This window comes from Mytilus trossulus, chromosome 9 (assembly GCF_036588685.1).
Source record: "Mytilus trossulus isolate FHL-02 chromosome 9, PNRI_Mtr1.1.1.hap1, whole genome shotgun sequence".
Classification (NCBI taxonomy): Eukaryota; Metazoa; Mollusca; class Bivalvia; order Mytilida; family Mytilidae; genus Mytilus; species Mytilus trossulus.
Window position 1 is genome coordinate 15,831,696 of NC_086381.1, and position 24,535 is coordinate 15,856,230.

The following is a 24,535-nucleotide window of genomic DNA, read 5'->3' on the forward strand; positions in this document are numbered from 1 at the left end:
ATGGCGCACTTTATGCAACAAGGAATATCATCAAATGAAGTTGGTTAATTATGTTTAATGAGGTTGAAATTTCTGGAGTATATTTAAATATGTGTCGATACTCGAAAATGGAGAAGTTAAATCCCGAATTTACCTCACCCAACAGTAGTACACATATATTTATTTCGATTTTAAGTTACTGGAAATGTCATCTGCAAAATTAAATTGTTTAAATCGTGGTTCTTCAAGGATGTAACAAAAAAAACAAAGATTGCTTTATGAAGACCTTATATCAACTTCAACTGTCACAATATAAAGTCTTAAACAATAATTATAATAAGAACAATACCAATAATCTTAAAGTCATATGAAACCTTTTTTGTCCATATTTAGAAGAAGTTTACTTATTTTTATTTGCTTGCTTCCAGGAAGCAATTTACCGACAATTTCTCCGTTTGCATAGTGACCTGAGCGTGAACCTACTCGTAAAAATCCGGTGATCGCAATACGCATGGATCTGTCATTTAAAAAACAATTATCTGATGTTAAAAACGTGCTCAGTACCCATGCTTTTTGTTATTTGTTTACTATAAGGCGACAATCGGTCAACTTCGACTTCAAAACACGGCATTTAATTAGCAGCCATATTCATCACAACATACAGAGAGAGAAAAAAGTGACGATTATACAATATATTTGCGTAAAAATGATAAAATCGTGCACAGAGAAGTAAGTTTATGATATATACATGCATTGGTTCAAGAATTGGATACACATTATTTTTCACCACTCACTCGTTTCTTATGACTTTAACTAATTTATCACAAACAATAACATATACATACATTTAGGTATGAAAACGAACTTATTTATTGTAACAAAAGACAAACAAACATTACCGCAAGCATAGACGCATTATCAATTAACAACCACATAAGGACAAGATAAAATTGAAAAATAACGCAACCAGTCAATTTGTAATATAAAAGTACATTTGACATCACCATAAACACACACGAGAATACACTTTAATTTCAAATGTTTTACATTCAAGAAAAGTTATGGTCAGTTATCATTACATTTCAAACATAATGTCTTTCCTTTTCTATACCATTCCACCGCATTTTTTCTATATGTGGTTCTGAAATTACAAAGTGTAAAAATATCATTATCTTCCAAGATATTTTTGAAAATAAGTTCGAATGTTTTTTATGATTTATAGATTTAGGTGAATTAAACATAAGAGAATAGCATTCCTGTCTAAACTTATCTTTACCGAATAAATAAGTAAATCATAATTACGAAAAGGTGATTAGTCCTGATATAGGAATAGACAATAGCGTCAAGCACATTTCTTATGTGAGCTTTAAATTTTATTCAAAACGATTTGCATAGTTATGGCTGGGCTAAACAAGCTAGCTTTTCGTTATTTTCAGATAAAAGTCGTGCCCAATATGCAATCACTTTTAGTTTGGTATTGAGTAGAACAGTAAAATTCCAAAGTCAACCATATAGTTTGGGATGGCTGATTTCAACTTTTAGGAAACAAATCTAAACAATCGTAATTTTACCCTTCTGATGCACTACGTATTTTAACTAAGTCCCTATAAATCTGAACAACACACGCCATTTGCTATAATCTAGTAAATATGGACTCTCGTTTATACCTTCTATATTTTTTGTTTCTAAGACAAAATTGCTAGTCATTAGAAAAGGTGACAATCCTCGTCTGGCTTATCCATTTGCATAGATTTACTTATACCTGTGTGGGATGTGTTTTTAAGATTATCATATGCATATACTTCTTATACTTTCTACTTTTTACATCGAAGGTCTTTTTATGTCATCTACCTGGTTTCGAAACCTCTTGTTTAAGTTTAAGCGTATCAGTTTTCCTAAACTTTAGCTTTCTTTTAAGTTAACGATAGTTGAAAATGGTATACTTGTATTTTTACTACTTTTAATGTTCATTCTACGAATAAAAGTTTAAGTTAATTACTTTAAATTAAAATAAATGCTAATAGTGTGGTCATTTAAAAGAAAAGCTGCATTCGAAGTTGAGCGCAGTGAATATCAATTATACAACTCTGTCTTCTGTGGTGTTTGTTTCTCCTTTTTTTACGTTGCTATCCAATCCAATATACTCAAATTAGAATAGGGAGATGCTGTATGATTGCCAATGAGACAATTATTCGTCAAAGATCAAAGGAGGTAGATATAAGGAACAGACTATAGGTCACATCACATAACCCATAACATATGGTAAGTAAAAGACTAGCCAACATGATGAATGGAATATTTATGCTAAAACAATAAAATTTAAAATATATAGATATGACCGAAAGCAATCAACGGCAAACCACTGACATTGGACAAATTGCATACTAGAAATGTCTTATTTATTTGTTCTTCTATTGTTGTTGTTATTATAATAAAAGATTTAGGCTACATTCAATTGCCATGGTTTATAAAAGATTTATGTTCAACCAAATTTGTTTTTACTTTTACCTTTATTATCATAATCATTATGATTAAATTACCTTTGATTTGTACATGCTTAAAACATAGTGTAATTATCTTTTAAAAGATGTATTAACAGACATTTTGGTTAAAAGTCCCCAACCACACATAAAATAGTAAGCAAAAAGACATTTAGATGGAAACACATGGTATGTAGTAAAAGCTATGTCCCTCTACGATATATCAAGCTCTAAGTTGGCTTAAATCAATGAATTTAGTGAATAAATCAAACAGATAACTGACATAAAACACAAAACTGTCCAAGATAACCCCAAAAAAAGATGTGACATACAAGATTACTAATAATGTGGTTCCTGATTTGGAATAGACACATGAATATGTCCCTTTTTTAGGTCTCGATCATGCACTTTCCATTTCAAACAGTGGTTTAACAAAAAATGTTCATAAAAGGAATAATATGAGTAAGAACAAGAAAAGCTATTAACTTACTTGTTGACCTTTGATTGGGACGTGCGTAAAACAAAATTTACAAATTGTCTAACTTTTTATCAATTGATGTAAAGAGATATAGGTTAAGCGTCAATGAGACGGGAACCAAAATGAAAAAAACAAATAGTATGAAAGATGTCATTCACACAAATAAGAATGAGCAATAGCAGTCCATTTTGCTAACAGAAAAGAGTGGTTTTTTTTTTTATAGAAGATATTAAAAATCAAGCTCAACGGACTGTTTTGTTGTTACGAAATCATGCTGTTCTTAACTGTCATGCCGTTTGTATTCATAAAAAAGATTTATACGATAATTTCATAAGCATTATAGAAAGACACGACCGTGTTTAACTCTAAAAACAAACTATTTAGCCAAAAAAGTAGCAGTTTTCTAGGATCGCTATGAATACACAAATAAGGGGATATGGTATGATTACCAATTGGAAATGAGTATGTTTGAAAAAGATACAAAATTATGTCGTTAAATGACATAATTAGCATCCTAATGTCAAGTAGATAAATTTTCCATACCGGTGACTTTTATTGCTGTCTATACGATACTGTATGGGTGTTTCTCATCATTGAAGGCCATATGGTTTTCTATAATTGCTTACATCCATTTTTACCTGTGGTTGATAGTTGTCTTATTAAGTCCACAATCCACCAAAATGATATATAAAGACACTAACCACACACCCGGTGCTTGATGATGCATAACCCTACCCTAACCTGATATGATGATGTGACGATGGACGATAAGAACAAACTATAAGAATCCATTCAACATGGCTTTACTCAACAGATCATTACAAAGCAGAAAAACATCCCACAAAAATACAGACCATACGTGATAGCGAATTCATACATTCTGAACCTTATCCAGACACTATCAAAATCTAGAATCTATTTCAGGAAAAAACATAAAAATACTTGTGTAACCGTTGATCAGACACATGAGCAGTTGTCGGTGTTGTGGAAACTAGATTTGTTTGCACTCAAACACATTTTGATCTTTCGCTTTTGGATGGAAACAGTCATATGTAAAATACAATTTGAAAACGGATGGCTTTCTTATGAACACTATAAGCAACAAAGTTATGTAAAAACATGAATTCCAACTATGTTCATTTCTTTCTATGTAATTTTTTTAACTTCGGTTATGTTTTTTTGAAAATCATTTAACAATTGAGGTTTTTTTTGTAATGTTATTGAGGTGTAAAAACTCCTAAAAAATATTAGATTTATAATTTGATAAGTCTTATAATTTATTACGCCAAACGAGCGTCTCGTCCTCATGACATTCATCAGTTTAGATCGAATAAAACTAGTTGCAAATCAAAATCAAATGCAGAGTTGAAGAGAACCAATAAATTAAAGTTTTGAAACGTTTTGCCAAATACAGCCACGGTAAAAAAACAATCTTGACCCAAACTTTACCATGTAATTTTGAAGTGGTATGAAAAACAGCATTTGTAAAATCTGATAAAAAAATACTAGGCTTATAATTTGATACGTTAGTCTCGTATACAAAGATAACAATCTGCAGTGAAACTTGAATCTATACGATTTAAAGGCTAAATATATTTCAAAGATGAAGAATATTAAAATATATAAAAATTCCGAAAAGTTTAATTCTACAAATAATAGTTTCAGTTAATTATTTAAAATTAAAATAAATGCTACCATTCTGGTAATTTAGAATAAATAGTTGCATTTGAAGTTGAGCGCTACATGTGAATATCAATTATATAACCCTGTCTTCTATGGTGTTTGTTTCTCTTTTTTCTTTCCTCCTTTTTGATGTTGTTGTACAATCCAGTTTATATAAATATTTCACTACATTTTTATAAGGAGATGTTTTATATTTGACAAAGAAATCTACGAAAGATCAAAGGATATAGATGTAAGAAACAAACTATAGGTCACCATACATAACCCAAACCATATGGTAAGAAAAAGATTCGCCCATTATGAAAAATGGAATATGTATGCTAAAACAAGAAAAAAATAGCTACGACCGACAGCAATCAATGGCAACCACTAGCTTCGGACAAATTGATTACTTTAAAAGTTTCTTATTTATTTGTTCTTCTATTCTTGTAGTTATTACTATTCTATATATAAGCTACATTCATATGCTATGATTTAGACAGAAAATTATTAATATCATTTAAATTACGTTTGATTTGTAACAGAACATCGTATTTGATCTTTTCAAAGATCAATGAATGGAAAAATGTCCTCAAACAGTGAGCACAAAGAAATTAGGAGGGATACGCATTGTCTGTAATAAAAGCAAATACTTCGATTTAAGTTACTAAAGCCTCGGTCACACCTTACCGGATAGCTCGAACGGACGCTAACGGATAACTTTTTTTTAATCCGTTCATGTCCGTTAGACGTCCATTCTTATCCGTTAGGCGTCCGTCCATATTTGTTGCATGTCCGTTAAGCGTACGTTTTATCCGTCGACGTCCGTTCTGTCCGGTGGAAAATTTTGAGCATATTCAAAACTTTGAACGGACGTCCAACGGATAAAATGTCCGTTGGGCGTCCATTAGGCGTCCGTTTTGTACGGTACTCGTCCGTTTCGTTTCCGTTTTGTATCCGTTACGTGTCCGTTATATATCCGTTGGAGGTATGGTAGATATATTCACCAAAGGACTTCTAACGGACGTCGAACGGATAAAACGGATGTTGAACGAATGTGAAACGGACTTCTACCGGACGAATAACGGATCAAACGGATGATGAACATATCTAAAACGGATAAATGCCAATTGAAAATTTCTCGTCAGAAATGCCAATTAGATTTCTTAAGGTTCATGAATTCTTATTATTCATTATAGAACTTAGAATAAGGGCACATCTTCACAATCAAGCAGCTGTTGTTCAGGTCAGACACTGCCCTTTTGCGGCATTTTGAAGAACAAACCAAAACCAGTTACCCAGATCATTTTCAATATAAATGCGATGTATTATTATTGTCGCCTTTCATTTTTTCGTATATCTTGTTAATACGTTTTATCCGGTACGCTTCCGTTAGGTGTCCGTTTTATGCGGTACTGGTTCGTTGGATGTACGTTCGACATCCGTTCTGTCCGGTACGTCTCCGTTTCTCGTCCGTTGCATATCCGTTGCATGTCCGTTATGCATTCGTTAGGCGTCCGTTGTAGTTGGTCAGTACATCAACGGATAACAATTTTGTCAACGGACAACTTTTATTTTCATCCGTTAGGCGTCCGTTCTTCTTATCCGGTAAGGTGTGACCGAGGTTTAATGAAATTTATGAATAAATCAAACAGACGCGTTTTAACAAAAAGAACATTTTCCAAAATAACTAAAAATAAGAAATGACATACAATATTACAAATATTGTGGTTCCTGATTTGCAACAGACTTTAATATGTCAATGTCACTTGTTTTTAGATGTCAGTTTTGCAAATCTCGATCAGTGATTTTACTAAAAAAAGTTCATAAAAGGTACAGTATAACGAGAAAAGCTATTAACTCACTTAATAACTTTTGATAAGGACGTGTGTACGAACAACGTTTACAAACATTCTAACTGTTTGATGATGGATGAAATGAGATGTAGGCTAAACGTCAATCGGACAGGAACAAAACTGAAGAAAACCGGTATAAAAGACATAACCAAACACCAAAAAGCAAGAGCAATATCATACCGTTTAAAGAATGCTAGCAGAAAAAATGTCATTTCTTATAGCAGATACTAAAGAGCAAGCTTAACAAACTGTTATGTTGATAGGGAATTCTGTCTTCTATAGCATGAATAACTGAGTGTTTTCATTATGACCGTGTAATATATCTATGGTCTGTTATAATGGTCGATGATGGCACGCGGTAGCATCTAAGGATATTACAGCCTCTAATAAAAAATAGCAGGGTCGTACTAAGCAAAATAAAAGTTGACAGAAACGTATCTTTTGTTCGGTATTAATAGTTATCAAAGGTACCAGGATTATAATTTAGTACGCCAGACGCGCGTTTCGTCTACATAAGACTCATCAGTGACGCTCATATTGAAATAGTTATAAACCAAACAAATACAAAGTTGAAGAGCATTGAGGATCCAAAATTCCAAAAAGTTGTGCCAAATACGGCTAAGGTAATCTATGCCTGGGATAAGAAATCCTTAGTTTTTCGAAAAATTCAAAGTTTTGTAAACAAGAAATTTATAAAAATGACCACATAATTGATATTCATGTCAACACCGAAGTGCTGACTACTGGGCTGGTGATACCCTCGGGGACGAAACATCCACCAGCAGAGGCATCGACCCAGTGGTGTAAATAGTTATCAAAGGTACCAGGATTATAATTTAGTACGCCAGACGCGCGTTTCGTCTACATAAGACTCATCAGTGACGCTCATATCGAAATAGTTATAAACCAAACAAATACAAAGTTGAAGAGCATTGAGGATCCAAAATTCCAAAAAGTTGTGCCAAATACGGCTAAGGTAATCTATGCCTGGGATAAGAAATCCTTAGTTTTTCGAAAAATTCAAAGTTTTGTAAACAGGAAATTTATAAAAATGACCACATAATTGATATTCATGTCAACACCGAAGTGCTGACTACTGGGCTGGTGATACCCTCGGGGACGAAACATCCACCAGCAGAGGCATCGACCCAGTGGTGTAAATAGTTATCAAAGGTACCATGATTATAATTTAGTACGCCAGACGCGCGTTTCGTCTACATAAGACTCATCAGTGACGCTCATATCGAAATAGTTATAAACCAAACAAATACAAAGTTGAAGAGCATTGAGGATCCAAAAAGTCATTAAAAGCTGGCTAATAGCCAATTTCAACAACTTTATAAATAAACCAGGTACTGCAACACTGAAATATCAATCAATTTATTAGAGATATAGTGAAAAGACTTAATAAGCAGTCTGACAAATGTATTACATAATTTAAAAAGAAGATGTGATCTCATTGCCAATGAAAAAACTTTCCACAATAGACCATTTGACACAAAAAATTTACAACTATAGGTCAATGTACAGCGTTCAACAACGATCAAAGCCCTTAACATAGAGTCAGCTGTAAAAGCCCCCGACATGGCAAATGCAAAACAATTCAAAAGAGAAAAACAACGGCCGAATTTATGTACAAATTAATGAACGAAAATCAAATATGTAACATGGCAACAAACCACAACAACTGAATTACAGGCTCCTGACTTAAAACAGGCACATAAACCCATGTGCAATTCCAAAGTATGCATATCCGATGAGAAGATTAAGTATAAATCAGACGTTCTAACTTCAATTTAATCCATAATTCGACTTTCAATGGGATATATGAGATGCAAGAAGTTACTTAAATGTGGGTTATAGAGTAACAGGACATCATTATTATATCTGAAAGTAAATCCAAAACAAGATGCTACTTCAAATGAATATAAATACAAGTCCAATTAAATAGTATTTAGCTTTTTAACCGAGTTCAAACTATCGCAGATAAAATGTACGCAAATTGGTGTCATAGATATTGTGAACCACGCTTGTTCTTTCTAAAACCAACAAATGCACTTGATATTTTAATTTCTGGAAATTTACAGGCCACAAATATGAAAATATTATCAATAGTGTAGTAACTCATATGTGTTTGTGTTTACAGTAAAACTACGAACCAATCATTTTCAATTTAATGTCAGGTCTAACCTCTCATATATGACATAATTACCATGTTTATTAAAATGATAATGAGCATGACGAAAGCGAAATAGTATAATCTACATAGTCTAAAAAACATTGAACTTTTTTGACAAAAATACCTTTTTTAAGAGATTTTATAAGTGATTTATATAATAACAACAATGATATATTTCCTATTATATCAAAAACTAATATAATATATACATTGCACTGCTGTTTAAATTATATGTTGTATGTAAATTTCAGATCATTAGTTATGTAACTGTAATAAAAGTAAAGTTGCAACATCCTCGGGCAACTTTGGTTTAGACAGTTTTAAAATCTTCTCTGTTATAACGCCCTTTAATTTTTGCATACTACGAAACCTTTAATATTTGAATCTTGTCAAATATTTATAAAATGTACCAGGATTATAATTTTATACGCCAGACGCGCGTTTCGTCTATATAAGACTCATCAGTGACGCTCAGATCAAAGTTAGGTTATCAGGGTACATTGTGCTTGATGATACATAATCCTACCCTAACCTGAAATGATGATGTAACGATACAAGATAAGAACAAACTATACAAATCAGTTCAACAAGGCTTAATTTCATTTAATTTATAAATTCAACAACACTTACCGTTATCTTGATGATATTTTTTCGTTAAATAATCAAGAATTTTCTTAATATACTGCTGAAATTGACCCCAAAGAACTTTAAATAAATCAAATTTATTCGGTAATTACTGTCCTTTCCTGAATTTAGATATTTCGGTTTTAAACGGGAAACTATACACTAAAATTTAAGACAAAAGAGACGATTTTTCGTTCCCTATTGTTAATTTTCCATTTTTAGATGGTGATGTTCCTTTGGCACCATCTTACGGTGTTTATATTTCACAACTTGTTCGCTATGCCCGTGTCTGTTGTGACGTTTTTGATTTTAACGAACGCAACCTATGTATCACTGTTAAATTATTAAACCAGGGATACCGTTACCATAAATAACTTAAAACCTTTACTAAATTTTTCCATAGATATAAAGATTTTGTTTTGAAGTTTGGTTGTAAACTTATCCAAACGGGATAACACATCCTCATTTTACGGAAATGTTGTTAACCGTGCACGAAAATTTAAAAATGATCCATGTAAACTTGTCGCTCCTTTAAATAAACTAATTCTAAAAGGTTACCTATTCAACACTTTAATAAGATCATTTAATATTGTTTTATTGGTATAAATATTGATTTTGTTATCAGTAGATTAAAAGCTAACTAAATATTACTAGTATGTTATATACATATGCATATTCATGGCTCTACAATCTGTCGATACCTGTAACTTGGCATTGCACAAGGTCATGTTTTTCTCTGGCTGTTTATGACGTCTTTGCACTAAATCCATTGGATGTTGGATGTGTACGGATTGATTGTTTAGTCTTAAATGCATGATTGTTTTCATTAGTTGTAATTGGCTTAGAACTAGCTGTCAGATAACTGCGAGTACTCTCAGATCTGTTCATTGTGTCTTTTTGTGTCGGGATGTATAAGTACCCGGCCACGTCCACTTGTATTTTTGTCCATCTGATGAGTTAAGCCTTTTGCAACTGATTTTATAGTTTGTTTTTATGTTGTACTGTTATACCACTGTCCCAGGTTAGGGGAATGGTTGAGATCCCGCTAACATGTCTAACCCCGCCACATTATTTATGTATGTGCCTGTCCCAAGTCAGGATCCTGTAATTCAGTGGTTGTCGTCTGCTGATGTGTTCCATATTTGTTTTTCGTTCATTTTTTTACATAAATAAGGCCGTTAGTTTTCTCTTTTGTATTGTTTGACATTGTCTTATCGGGGCCTTTTATAGCTGACTATGCGGTATGGGCTTTGCTCATTGTTAAAGGCCGTACGGTGACCTATAGTTGTTAATGTTTGTGTCATTTTTGTCTCTTGTGGATAGTTGTCTCATTGGCAATCATACCACATCATCTTTTTTTTTTATATTAACTCAACAGATCATTACAAAGCAGAAAAACCTACAACAAAAATACAAACAAATACGTGACAGGGAATTCATACATTCTGAACCTTATCCAGTCGCTATCAAAGGATAATCTATCTAAGGACAAAAACATAATAATAATTATGTAACCATTGACCACACACAAGACAGACATGAGCATTTGGCGTGCTATTGAAACTAGATTTTATTACACTCAAACACATTTTGATTACTACCTTTTTTTTTAAATGGAAACAGTCATATGTAAATAAAATTTGTAACCGGGTGGCATTCTTATGAAAACTATAAGCAACAAAACTATGTCAAAAATCTCTGAATTCCAACTATGTTCATTTCTTTCTTTGTTTATTTTTTAACTTCGTTTCTGGTTTTGGGAAAATCATTTAACAATTGAATGCTTCTTTTTTTGTAATGTTATTGAGATGTAAAAACTCATCATGATATCAGTCCCTGTGACTATGACTATCCCTTTGGTATCTTTTGTCCCTCTTTTCATATAATTTGGTACGCCAGACGAGCGTCTCGTCCTCATAATAGTTATCAAAGGTACCAGGATTATGATTTAGTACGCCAGACGCGCGTTTCGTCTACATAAGACTCATCAGTGACGCTCAAATCAAAATATTTATAAAGCCAAAAAAGTATAAAGTTGAAGAGCATTGAGGATCCAAAATTCCAAAAAGTTGTGCCAAATACTGCTAAGGTAATCTATACCTGGGATATGAAAATCCTTAGTTTTTCGAAAAATAAAGTTTTGTAAACGGAAAATTTAAAAAAATGACCACATTATTGATATTCATGTCAACACAGAAGTGTTGACTACTGGGCTGGTGATACCCTCGATACATAACATTCATTAGTAGAGATCAAATGAAAACTGTTACAACTCAAAATCAAATGCAGAGTTGACGAGCATCAATAAATAAAAATTCCGAAAAGTTTTGCTAAATACGGCTACGGAAAAAGCGATCGTTGCCAAAACTTTTTAAACTTGTGGTAGAAAAACCTTAGAATGCTGAAGTTAGATGAAGATACTGCAGTTGTGACATATACTACAAAAAAAATACTAGGCTTGTAATCCGATACGTTAGACTCGTGTACATAGAAAAGGCTCATCAGTGGCACTTGAATCTTAACGATTTAAAGAATAAATATTTTTCAAAGATGAAGAGTATTAAAATATATGAAAATTCCGAAGTTTTATTCTTCAAATAAAACTTTCAGTTAATTACTTAAAATCAAAATAAATGCTAACATTCTGGTAATTTAGAATAAAAGTTGCTACATGTGAATATCAATTTTATAACGATCTTCTATGGTGTTTGTTTCTCTTTTTTCTTTCCTCCTTTTTGATGTTGTTGTACAATCAAGTTTATATACATATTTCACTACATTTTCATAAGGAGATGTTTTATATTTGACAAAGAAATCTACGAAAGATCAAAGGATATAGATGTAAGAAACAGACTATATATAGTCATCGTACATAACCCAAATCATATGGTAAGAAAAAGAATCGCCCATCATGAAAAATGGAATATGTATGCTAAAACAAGATAAAAATAACTACGACCGACAGCAATCAACGGCAACCACTATAAACTTCCGACAAATTGATTACTATAGAAGTGTCTTATTTATTTGTTCTTCTATTCTTGTAGTTATTACGATTCTATATATAAGCTTTATTCATATGCTATGATTTAGACAGAAATTATTTTTTCTTCTGCCGTCTGAGATGTTTTTCTGTCTTACAACATATCAAATGGATGTTTGGCCAATGATGTTGTACAGTAATGGGGGTTTCAAAACTCACCCTGTGTGACCGAACACCTTTTTTTTTATAGGAGTTACCTCCGCGCGTCCCCCTTTCTTGTTATCGCTATATCTCTAAAACCGTAAAAGGTTTTAACCAAATGTTTCCACCAAATTGTTCGTCAACTCTTAAGAATAATTTGGTGACTTTTAACTGGAGTGATCGGAAGACATCTTATGGGAGTTATTTTCCTTTGAAAATTTAAGATAGGCGATATGTTGCATAAATGCATACGTTATAAGTCGTAGAGGCCTACAGTCTTTTGATTTGATGTCCTTGATCCATTTGGAGGATATCAATGTCAAAGGTGAAGGTCATGTTCTAAATTTTGAATTTTGCTTGTTATCGTTATTCAAAAGAAACTGTGACATTTAATGATATGAAGTGTTTTCCAAATAACTGTTTACTATGAGGCGCAACTTCAACTTACTTACAAAATGTACGCAAATTGTTATCACAGATATTGTGAACCACGTTTTTTTTTCCTTAAACCAACAAATGCACTTAATTTTTTTTTTTTAAATTTACAGGCCACAAAGATGAAAATATTATCAATAGAGTAGTAACTCATATGTGTTTGTGTTTACAGTAAAACTACGAACCAATCGTTTTCGATTTAATGTCAGGCCTAACCTCTCATATATGACATAATTACCATGTTTATTAAAATTATACTGAACATGACGAAAGCGAAATAGTATAATCTTCATAGTCTGAAAGACATTGAACTTTTTTACAAAAATATCTTTTTTAAGAGATTCCATAAGTGATTGATATAATAACAACACTGATATATTTCCTATCATATCAAAAAGTAATATAATATATACATTAGACTGCTGTTTAAATGATATTTTGTATGTAAATTTCAGACCATAAGTTATGTAACTGTAATAAAAGTAAAGTTGCAACATCCGCGGGCAACGTTGGTTTAGACATTCTAATTGTTTTTGTTATTACGGACTTTTGGTTTTTATACATACCATCAAACCTTTATTATTTGTGGAATCGAAGTTTGGTCATCAGGGTACCTGTTGCTGACTCGTACAGAAACGCCGGTTGAATTTATAGAAATCATACCATTCGGAACACATTTTTTTTAAGCATACACTATAGAGATAAGAAGTTGTATGATACCCATTGAGGCAAACGGTAAGGTAAAAATAAGTTGAAAAAGGATTAACTCATCAGATCTATACAAACCATTGACACAGACCCGACGTGACCAGGAATTCAAAAATATAAAACCCTGTCAAGACCCTATCAAATTCAAATCTCTTTATATATTTAGAGACACAAATACACCATAATTTAAGCTACATGTGTAACTAATGATTTCCGTTGATGAGGTTCCTATTCAGAACATACACATGACACACGTTAGCCTAGATTTGTTTGAACTGTCATTATATAAAATAAAATTTGCAAACGGATCAGCATTCTCGTGAACACTACAAGCAAGACAAACAAAGTTATGTCAAAAAATGTTTGGATTCCGACTATGTTCATTTCTTTCGTTTTATTTATTTTAACTTCGGTTCTGGTCTATGGAAATTATTTTAGAATTGAAAGATTGTTTGTAATTTTATTGAGGTAAATAAAATCATCAAAAACACCAGGCTTTTAATTTGCTTCGTCAGTCGTGCTTTTCGTCTACAGAACACTCATCATTGGCTCTCGAATAAAAACAGTTGTAAAGCAAAATCAAATGCAAAATTGGAGAGCATTCATAACAACAAAATCTGAAAAGTTTTGCAAAATACGGCGATGGCAAAAACCCATAATTGCCCAAATTTTAACTTGGGGTAGAATATCCATAGAAACTTCAATATTTTCAACACTTTATAAACAGTTTTTACTAATCATACAATTTCCATTTACCAGAACAGTTTACTAAAGTGTTGACTATTGTGTCATTAACAGTGGCATGAAATAAGTGGTTGTAAATCAAAAATACAAGGGCTTATAATTTGGTACGTCAAACTCGCGTTGATAGATAAAACTCATCAGTGACACTCGAATCTACACTATTTAAAGGCTACATCAAATACACATGTGAAGAAAATTAATATCTGAAAATTCCGGAAGGTTTTGCAAAACACGAATCGAGTTCATAACAAGTTTTCAACTAGGATGATAGAACATATTTACATCAGACAAGAATATACAACATATAGAAAAACATCGGTTGCATATAATATTCTGAAATCATTAAATGAGGTATTTCTGAGCTTTAAACGAGTAGTCGGCTTGTTCTTTAATCATCAACAACTAGTGTATATATATATATGTATGTCTCTGCAAGAAATAAATAAATTCATTCAATAATTGCATTTTGAACCTGGACGATTTTTCAAGAAATTCTACCACTCGTGGCAAACAAATCGTACAACTATAACATTTACCAACAAACATTTTATCTCTCACCATCATTAACTGACATCATTTCTTACTATCTTTGACCGAGTAAGTCATAATTGCAATAATATAAGATTATTTTATATATATATATATTTCTTTGACTGTTAAAGTACAAATGCCTGTGTCATTTCACGAACATACACAAGAACAATTATACATTAAATTGTGAGGCTTTATCACACGTTCTGTGAATTTCATTCTGAAATATAATGGTAGTCACTTGTGAAGCAGGAACTAAATATCCTTTCGTAGCACATGAGTTCAGCGTCGGATGGAGTTGTTTATTTATATTTTGTTTATTTTTTACTTTAATTTGTGTGAACTCTTGTAATTCTTTGCGTTAATTTTCCGTTTATGGAAAGATATTATTACATTGGTTTTTAACATTACAGCGACGACCAAACTCCATCTAAGACTGATATACAAACAGTTAGTGAATCCTAGGGACTTTTTAAATTATTCAAATCCTGTTTGTTTTTAACAAGTCAAACTATTTAACAGGTAAGTTTAAGGTGAAGAAAATAGCGTCAAAAGTTCAGCGGTCGTTTTCATCATGTTTGTATTATTATCATAATAAATAATAATCCTCCTACATTTGTTATGGCTTTTCCATGACCTCATCTAAATCTACAAAATATTTAGGGGACTGTCAAATTTGAAAAATGTCTCGTTAATTGTTTAATGTTGATTAAGATAGATACGTGACTATTTTAAGACCGTTTATTCCAATAACGTGTATTTTACCTGTAATGTGAAAACAAGATTTTAAAAAATACATGTATGTCATCAATATAGAGCATTGAAGCATGGTTATTGTGTTTGGTCCACCTGACGTAACAATAGCCACGGAATTACGTCAAGGTGTGCTAAAATGACTGGACTTGTACAGGAACAAGGAAAAAGAAAACTGCAAGCTAATTGAATAGTTTCTGATATAAATTTCTCGCCCAAAATTAAACGAAATCATAATCTACTTGAAAGTTAAACTTGAAACATTACTTTTTTCATAGTAGAGATTAATTTATTTTTTTACAAAATGTTAAAATTACCATATTTGAAAGTATTGTTTTGTTCTTTTATATTTTTATATGGTAAAGTATCTTCAAATACAATACCACTAAAAGGTAAGATTACATATAGTTATAAATATAAAAATTTGTTGAATTTGTATCTTTTGAAACTAATAAGCAAGTTACAGCTTTATTATAACAATGGTTATATTCTAAAACTGAAAAGTTATTCTCTTGCAACATATTTCAAAAATTTATACATAATTTCTGGTTGTTTCGGGGGTGTTTGGTTTTTTTTGAAAGTGGGTTGTAGGGTTGTTTCGTTAACGTATACATACAGCTCCTATTATCCGTATGATGAGAATGAGAATATAATGTAATTGCATGGTTAATGTGCAAAAATCAGATAGTTGTTTTGCGTTCAATGTAGAAGCAAAAATCAATCGTTTTGACAGTTTGGAAAGAAAAGTCTCGACCATTCTATTCTAGGTTCTGACTTTTCGAACAACAATTTTCAAAAGATAATTAATACTACTTCTGACTTTGAATGCAAGTTTTAGTTTAAATGTGACCACTTGAGAATGGTGCGTTGCTATATTGGTACGACTTTCACTCCTTAAGCAAATATGTCTATACTGGGTATGCATTTATTCATATAACTGATGGCGTCCATTTTTTTCCAGGGTGTCAAGGTAAAATGGATATGATATTTGTGGTAGATGGATCTGACCACAATACTCCATCAGACTTTAACATTCTCAAAGACGCCCTTATTGAGTTAGTAGAACGACTTCATATCGGCCAAGCCGGAGCACGAATGGGACTTATTGTTTTCAGTCAGACTGTAACAAAAGAAATCACAGTCACCGGAAACCAAGCATTACTTAAAAAGGAGATAACTAACCTTAAACAGAGCGGCACAGGCGTTAACATAGCTACAGGACTTCAAACTATGATCAAAATGTTCACAGATACTTACAAAAGTGTAGGTGTACCTAAAATAGGGACTGTCATTGCGACCGAACGTTCTACTGATCCAGGACAAACGATAGGAGTTGCATTTGAAGCTAAAAATGAAGGAATCCGTATGAATTCTATTGGAGTGTCTACTTTCGCAGATAAGACGGAACTATCTGGAATAGCTAATGCAGATGACAAAGTACTGATGGTCAATACATACCAGGACCTAGCAGATGCTGTTGGCAATGTAGTCTCAATGGTGTGTCCAGGTGAGTCTATATTTAATTCAAGTCTTTTTAGATATATAAAAGTTTTTGGTCATATATTTTATCAGTTTATTAGTTGAATCAGAAAGAGCTAAATAAACCATAAATATAGATAATACACAAGAAAATATGGTATATCAGTGCATATATAATATGAAAATATGTGAATACTGTTTATCATAAGAACAGCACTTGTATAGCTATTTGATCTATTGTTTAACTATAGTTTAAGCCATTGCTACTTTATTTTCGTTTGACAAGTATAAAACTTACTCTTTTCCTATCGTTGGTGGACTTTTTCGACTAAATGCTTTAAGTGTTATCAACGATTGCTATTTTTACTTTAAGTAATCATGCTTATATATTTTATTGGACGTCAATAAATGCATTCGAAAGGACCATTTCAAGTTGACAGATCTCTTCGGTTAAAACAGATCTTGACGTCTGTAAACAATGTTCGCCAATCGTAATGAGATTCTTTTACTTTTTCAAAATGTTTAACTACAAAACCACTGTATTGCACTATTTAACTTGTATATTGCTATGCTAGTTCCGTTTTAGTGGTGTGGCATGCTCGTTGTATTTGAGCTGTATGGCATGATGATTTTGTTTTTCGTGTATGACCTCATGGTTTAGTTGTACCTGTATGAACTATTGGTTTTGTTTTACATGCATGCAAAATCGAGTATGTTTAACCTGTATACCAGTATGGTTTATTTACTTATATGGTTAGATTGTTTAGTTTTATATGGTTGAACATGATGGAATTGTTTTACCTGTTTATCATGACGTTTGCTTTCCTTGTATGTCAGGATGGATTAATTAATGGGATATTGATAAATCTGTATGCCATGGTGCTTTTGTTCTACCTGTAAGCTTTTGTGGTTGTGTTGTAGCTGTTTGCAATGCTATTTATTTTTTGCTTGTTTCTACCTTTAATTGTTTAGCTATACGTCATGACTGTTTTGATAAGTCTATATTGTATTATGGTCTTTTTTCCTGTATACCATGTTCTCTTATCTTAAATTCCTGCTGTATTAAAATCTGTAAAATAAAGAAAGAAAGAGATTTCTAGCGGAGAAGAAATTGTTTCTTGATTTACCAACATTTATATAAAACATTAAAATAATATGTATTTTTTTTAGCGCAAAATTTAACTACATGGATCCCACTGACTACGACTACATCAACGACTACAACACAGTCACCTCAAACAACCACACCTTCACGTACCAAACGGTCGCCTATATCTGGTGAGTACAGCTTCTATTATATAATACCACTGACTCGTCCAACTCCTCGAATTCGTAATGGTATCCCATATGTTGAGTAAAGACACACAAAAGAAGCCGAAAATGCAACGTAAAGGAAAATTTTACGAAATTACATTAAAAGTTCAGTGATTTATTGTTGTAAATTATAGGTAACGGCAGTTTTACAGGATATATCGGATTTCGTATACACATACGTTAAGCTATAGGTCCAAAATTCAAATGTTCTAACTATAAATTGGCATAAAATTAATTCAATCTCATAATCATCAACAACTATTATGATACAAAGTACTTATTATTAAATAATGTATATAGATTAATTCAACTTCTGTGTTGTCTTATGTTATAGGTCCTTGTGAGCATTGTGAATTAAGGAATGGAGTCGGCTACAATCCACATCCAGAAGACTGTGATAAGTTTATCCAATGTTACTTTGGTGAAAACAATGAGATAGTTGGCGCTTACAGACAGTGTCCATGGGGGCAATATTGGGACCAAGAGGTTCTCACCTGTAGACCTGCTGAAAATGTTGTCTGTCATAAAGGTATGTAAGATATACTTGCAATGCTAATTTTCGTACTATTTTCTATGCAAATGGCACAGTTGAGAAGCGTGCTCATTCATTTAGTCATGCATGATTTAAAATAAATATTTTGAACGTTTTGCTTCAACTCAATTCACAAGGACAATATTGATAATCCCATACTTCTCAATGTAATTTGAGGGATATTTAGTTTAAAATGAGGGTGTTATATACCAGAATGAAAGGTTAAATCATTTTAATTAGTCAATTTAATTGTATTTTTATTTATTTACAGAGAAATGCAGACTGCCTGGTCTGTTGTCTTATCCTTACGGTAATATCAAAAACAACCGTGCTTATTGGAAATGTAATCTTGGAAAGTCTGTTTCTCTGTGTTGTCCAGAGGGATACTTGTACAGACCATATCAAGGATGTGTAGAGTTCAATGGTAAAACTGAAACCTGTCCTCCAATAGTTTATCACGAGGGAGCCTGTGATATGAGACCAGTGTTTGGAAATGCAACTTACTACGAAAGAATAGTTCACGGATCATGGATAAGAATGCCATGTGCACCAGGGACTCATTATGATCCAACCGAATGTGCATGTAGTTTATTTTATCCAACATATATTAGCAATGGTATGCATTTTATTCATATGTAAAAAAAAAATCAGTAACTACTTATTAAGAAGTATCATAATATTGATATGCTACACATTCCAGTAGCAAGACATATGTATCTAGTTCTCACCAGTTTGATAATCGAAATTCTTAAAAGGTTAAGCTGTCTGATAAACCTCGATTATATCGTGCTTTTCTATATCTGCACATTCATGTGTTCAATATGGGTCCAACTATTTACTTTTCAAAACGGCGATGATATAATATACAAGATAAATATACATTTATCACAACTTTATTCTGATAAGTTTTCAAACCTAAATTGTCTAGTTTTCTTACTTTCTGTTCTATTCGTTTATTGTATAACGTTGAATATACATGAGTTTGTTGAACTTTTTGTTCTTGTTGCGTCGTATCCCCTTGAACTTCATCCTTTGTTTTCTGTTGGAATAATAAGGATTTTTATCACAAAAGCACACTGATTGTGACCTTATTTTTGTATAATTTCTTAGTATTGTGGGCGTACTTTTGTTATGATTTTTGATGTTTATGATCATTTTATCGCGTCTTAATTTGCATTGAAGAAAACAATTAGAAGAATGCCATAAATTATATTTTTTTACACCAATTGTCGAAAATATTTTATTAAAAGCCGAATTGATCTAGTGATTGACATTTATCGATTTGTTTAACATGGTACACACCGCCACATTGAATTTTTCATTCTTATAACTTTGAAATATTCCGTATATAGCAATCTATTTTAATCATAGACTAATAATTATAATAAAACTTTTATTTAAGGGCATATTTATTATACGTTTTTAATATTTCATAAACAAATAACCTTCAACTTTTAAACGTTTAATTATGATTATTTAAATTCGTATGACTAAATACTTTTAGAAACACCTCGAGATATCAGCGATGGATTGTGTCAAACTTTGTCAATTAACCGAAAATATGATTTTAAGAATGTAACCCCAGACTGTTCTTTTATTATTAACTTTAGAGCATACGAAAGAAAATAAATACTACTCTCAAATAAATAGCTGAACACCTTCTTAATAATATATGTATACTAATAAACAGTTTGATTTCATTGACAGAATGTAAACCTGAGTTGTTCATATCGTTTGATGGTACAGAAATCAAAGATGATTCCGGTAAAAACAATTATATTGAAAACCATAACGTTTCAATAAAGAAGATCAACGGAAGTAGTTATGGTTACTTTGATGGCAATTCCAAAATTGTTATTCCAAGATTTGCCAATTTTGAGTCAAGAGACTTTGTTATAAAGATGAACTATTCACACACTCCAAACGACAGGTTAGAATCCCTGATCAGTAATGGGGATGACTGTTGCGACAATGTTCCGTCCATGGCTTTGGTCAAAAGTAGACGTAATGTCCATTACATGATAAAGACTGTTGATGAAAAGACGAGAGAAGATTCAGTGGCCACCTTCCATCTTCCATCAATCGTAAGTAATCGATATTTATCGTTTTGTTTTATGTACTAATATCCTTAAAAATTGACATGGAATAGAAAAGTGCAACATTTTCTTGAACAAAATGAAAGAACAGAATTATGTATCTTTATGAGAACAGACTTCGTGTCGTAAACCATTATACAACACCTTTTAAGCATGCTCGCGTTTTAAGGTGAAAATGTTTAAATGAATATTGTAAAAGAAATTCTTTAAAAGATGTCAACTGAGATTTATTCGATGTAAAAGTCCTTCGAAAATCAAAAGACCTCCAATTAGGCATACAGAGAGCAGTTGAGATCAGCTATACATTGACAGTATGACTATTTGGTGGTCACTTTTTATCGCCTATCAGTGATTTTTTTTTATTTGTTTGCATATTCTTTCATCACTAGGATAGACCGAAAGTGCCCCTTCCTCATGTTCACTCAGGGTCTGAAACAAACCCTAGTAATATTACTTGGATAGATTTCACCATTTTTTTTTATTTCAGGCTGATCCTAATAACAACTGGAATGAAGTTTATTATATACATGACAGTCTTAGACTAGAAGGTAGAAGTAATGGTATAAGACATGAAGATTATGCAGTGGGTAAAATAAAGAAAACAAAAGCTGGATTACAAATAGGAGCTGGAAGACTTTTTCAAAATTTCACAGGAATGATAGACTATGTGGCGGTCTATCTGTGTAGACCATCACATCTGTAAACCAAATCAAGATAAATATGAATGAAAAGTATTACATTGAATTAGGCTTTAGAGATTTGATGAACCTGTAAAATTGATGGTAAAAGTAGGTAATGATCTCCTTTAAGTAAATTCCAAATGACATGTCTGTGATATTATATTGTTTATATGTATAAAATGTGAATTTTTATTTATGTAAATATTTTTCTTAAGTTAAATGCGAGCATAAGGTATCAAATGCTTACTTATGTAACTGATTGTTGATTGATTCGTTATGTGTCCCAGTTTTCTTTGCTTTCATTTTAATTGACCATGTTTTATTATGTACCTCACAAAGCAGCTGTAAATAGACCATTGTTATTATCATAGCAACACTTATCATTATTGTAACATCATTGTTGTAGACATTTATTTTTTGTTTAATAAAAATACATGATATGACTTGTGTTTCTTCAAATTAATAAAAATACATGATATGTCTTGTGTTTCTTCAAATTAATAAAAATACATGATATGACTTGTGTTTCTTCAAATTAATAAAAATACATGATATGACTTGTGTTTCTTCAAACCACACCATTTCATCGAATTTTACTGAAACAGTGCCCTGTTACTGTATACTTGCATTTATTCTCTTAAGTTGTACTATTATTGCTATTATTGGTTTTATAGGCGGCTTACTGTAATACTATAAGTATACATCAATTATTAAAAAAATCAGTGGTTTCTGTACTTGTTTGGCCTTATAATAGTTTGATATGAGCATCACTGATGAGTGTTTTGTAGACGAAACGCGATTCTGGTGTACTAAATTATAATTCTGGTACCTTTGATAACTTTTTTCAAAGTCTTTGTTCTGAGTATTCCTGTTAAATCCAGAAAAACTCTTCGAATGCATCAAATTAATAAAGTGTTACTATCATTAACCAGCACTTGAATGATACTGTTGATGTTTAACTGTTAATCCCACGAGAGCATCATTCGCTCAGTTGTGAGTGCTTTGCAGCTTCCTGGATTTATAACGTTAGTTTTTCGTTGATAAGTTACGATATTATTAAGGAACCAAGGTTCCAGCTCACTCTGGTAATTGCCCTTGTAGTTTTGGGTTCTTTTTTAATCTCCTCAAGTATTTATATATCCTTTTCTTTCAAGCCGTCCATGAGATGGTTAATATTGAATAGCAATTCGAAGGCATCGAAATTATGAATTGCAATTCATGACTAAAAAGTCTATATTAATTTTTCTGTTCTGTATTTCATTTTTAAATTGTATTGCAAAGGGTTCGTTGGATCTTTGTATCTGTATTTGTTAGAGGCTATAACCTTATATTCATAGTTTGAAATTGAAAATCTTCACCATATTTGCACTCACCCCGATCTGCATGGCAGGTGCTGCTAATGATGCCGAATCTGCTTACATAGATTGAGCAACTGAAAACACCCTTAGCTTTTGTTGTTGCTACGTTTTTATTTTCTATGTAGTGTTCTATAAAATGGTTTGTTCTTTCGACATGGCGTTCTGGTTTTTGTGTAACTAGTTTACTGAAGATGCTTAATAAACAAATAAGGTATAGGCAAATCACTTAGAAACTCATCCTTTACCTGGTCTGGTAATCGTCTAGCGCAATTACAAATTGCAATCCTGGTATATATGATAAGTTTATATACAAACATTGGGTCGATGCCACTGCTGTTGGAGCTTTTATTCCCCAAGGGTATCACCATTCCAGTCGTCAACACTTTATGTTGAAGTAAATCCATTGATCTGGTCCAAAATTATAATAAATTGTTTACAAAACTTTGCTTTTTTGAAATACTATGTTTTTTAACCTAAGGAATAGATTACCTTAGTTTGGCCAAACTTTAGGATTTTTTTTATCCTAAATGCCCTTCAACTTCGTACTTTTGTTTGCTATCTTATCTTATTTTTATAGAGTCTTTTGTAGACATTGTAATACTGCTCATTTTTTCAGGTGCTTTACGAAACCTTTCTTAATTATTTGCAATCAATCTTATCAGCAATCAAAACCGGGTGTCAACGTTATTGTGATATTGACTAATATTGGGTTGGCGTGAATCAGATGTGGATGCTTAAAAATTTGAACGATATGGCTAGAGTTCATACGATCAAAGTCTCTTTCCGCTTGAAATAGTATGAGGTCATGTGATCATCCTACCCTTTACACAAGTATTCCAAATTTTATCTAAAAGACAAATAGAAAAGTTCCTGCCTTATTTTATTAAATAATGAAGAATGACCAACGAAGATACAAGTAAATTGTTTTCGCGGGGTATAAATCGTATTAACAAAAAAAATCATTGAATATGACTTTATCAAGAAAAAAATGAGAATGGAAATGGGGAATAGTCAAAGAGACAACAACCCGACCATAGAAAAAACAACAGCAGAAGGTCACCAACAGGTCCTTAATGTAGCGGGAAATTCCCGCACCTGGAGGCGTCCTTCAGCTGACCCCTGAAATGCTTGATTTAAGGACTTTTTTTCATTCCGCATTCCCTAGAGAAACAATTGTGATCCTCTTGTCTATTTGTTTCTGTAACCATATTTGGGTGACTTTATATAGTAGATTATAAAGATGATGCCCTCTCACTAAATAATTCAAAGTTTGGTGACTAGTATGTTGAACGTATGTATCCCATCGAATTGGATACATCATATACAGTTTATTCTGTCTGATTTCATGATTTTTAAATAGAAATTGCCAATGTCCGTTGATTGAAATTTAAAGGCAACAAATATGATTTTGGCTTCCTAATTTTAAGCTTTCAATTCTTTGTACCTTTAATCTTGCAGCGTCT

The 24,535-nt window shown here is 32.1% G+C and overlaps 1 protein-coding gene across 1 annotated transcript; it reads left to right on the forward strand.

Moving 5' to 3' along the window:
• The first annotated feature begins 15,874 nt into the window (after positions 1-15,874).
• Positions 15,875-22,154, forward strand: LOC134683629 (protein PIF-like). Its single transcript, XM_063542941.1, has 7 exons — positions 15,875-16,005; positions 16,575-17,120; positions 18,263-18,370; positions 18,741-18,935; positions 19,210-19,554; positions 20,646-21,022; positions 21,522-22,154. Exons 1-7 carry the CDS (start codon positions 15,918-15,920, stop codon positions 21,735-21,737), a joined length of 1,875 nt encoding a protein of 624 aa, XP_063399011.1. The 5' UTR covers positions 15,875-15,917; the 3' UTR covers positions 21,738-22,154.
• Positions 22,155-24,535: the final 2,381 nt, after the last annotated feature.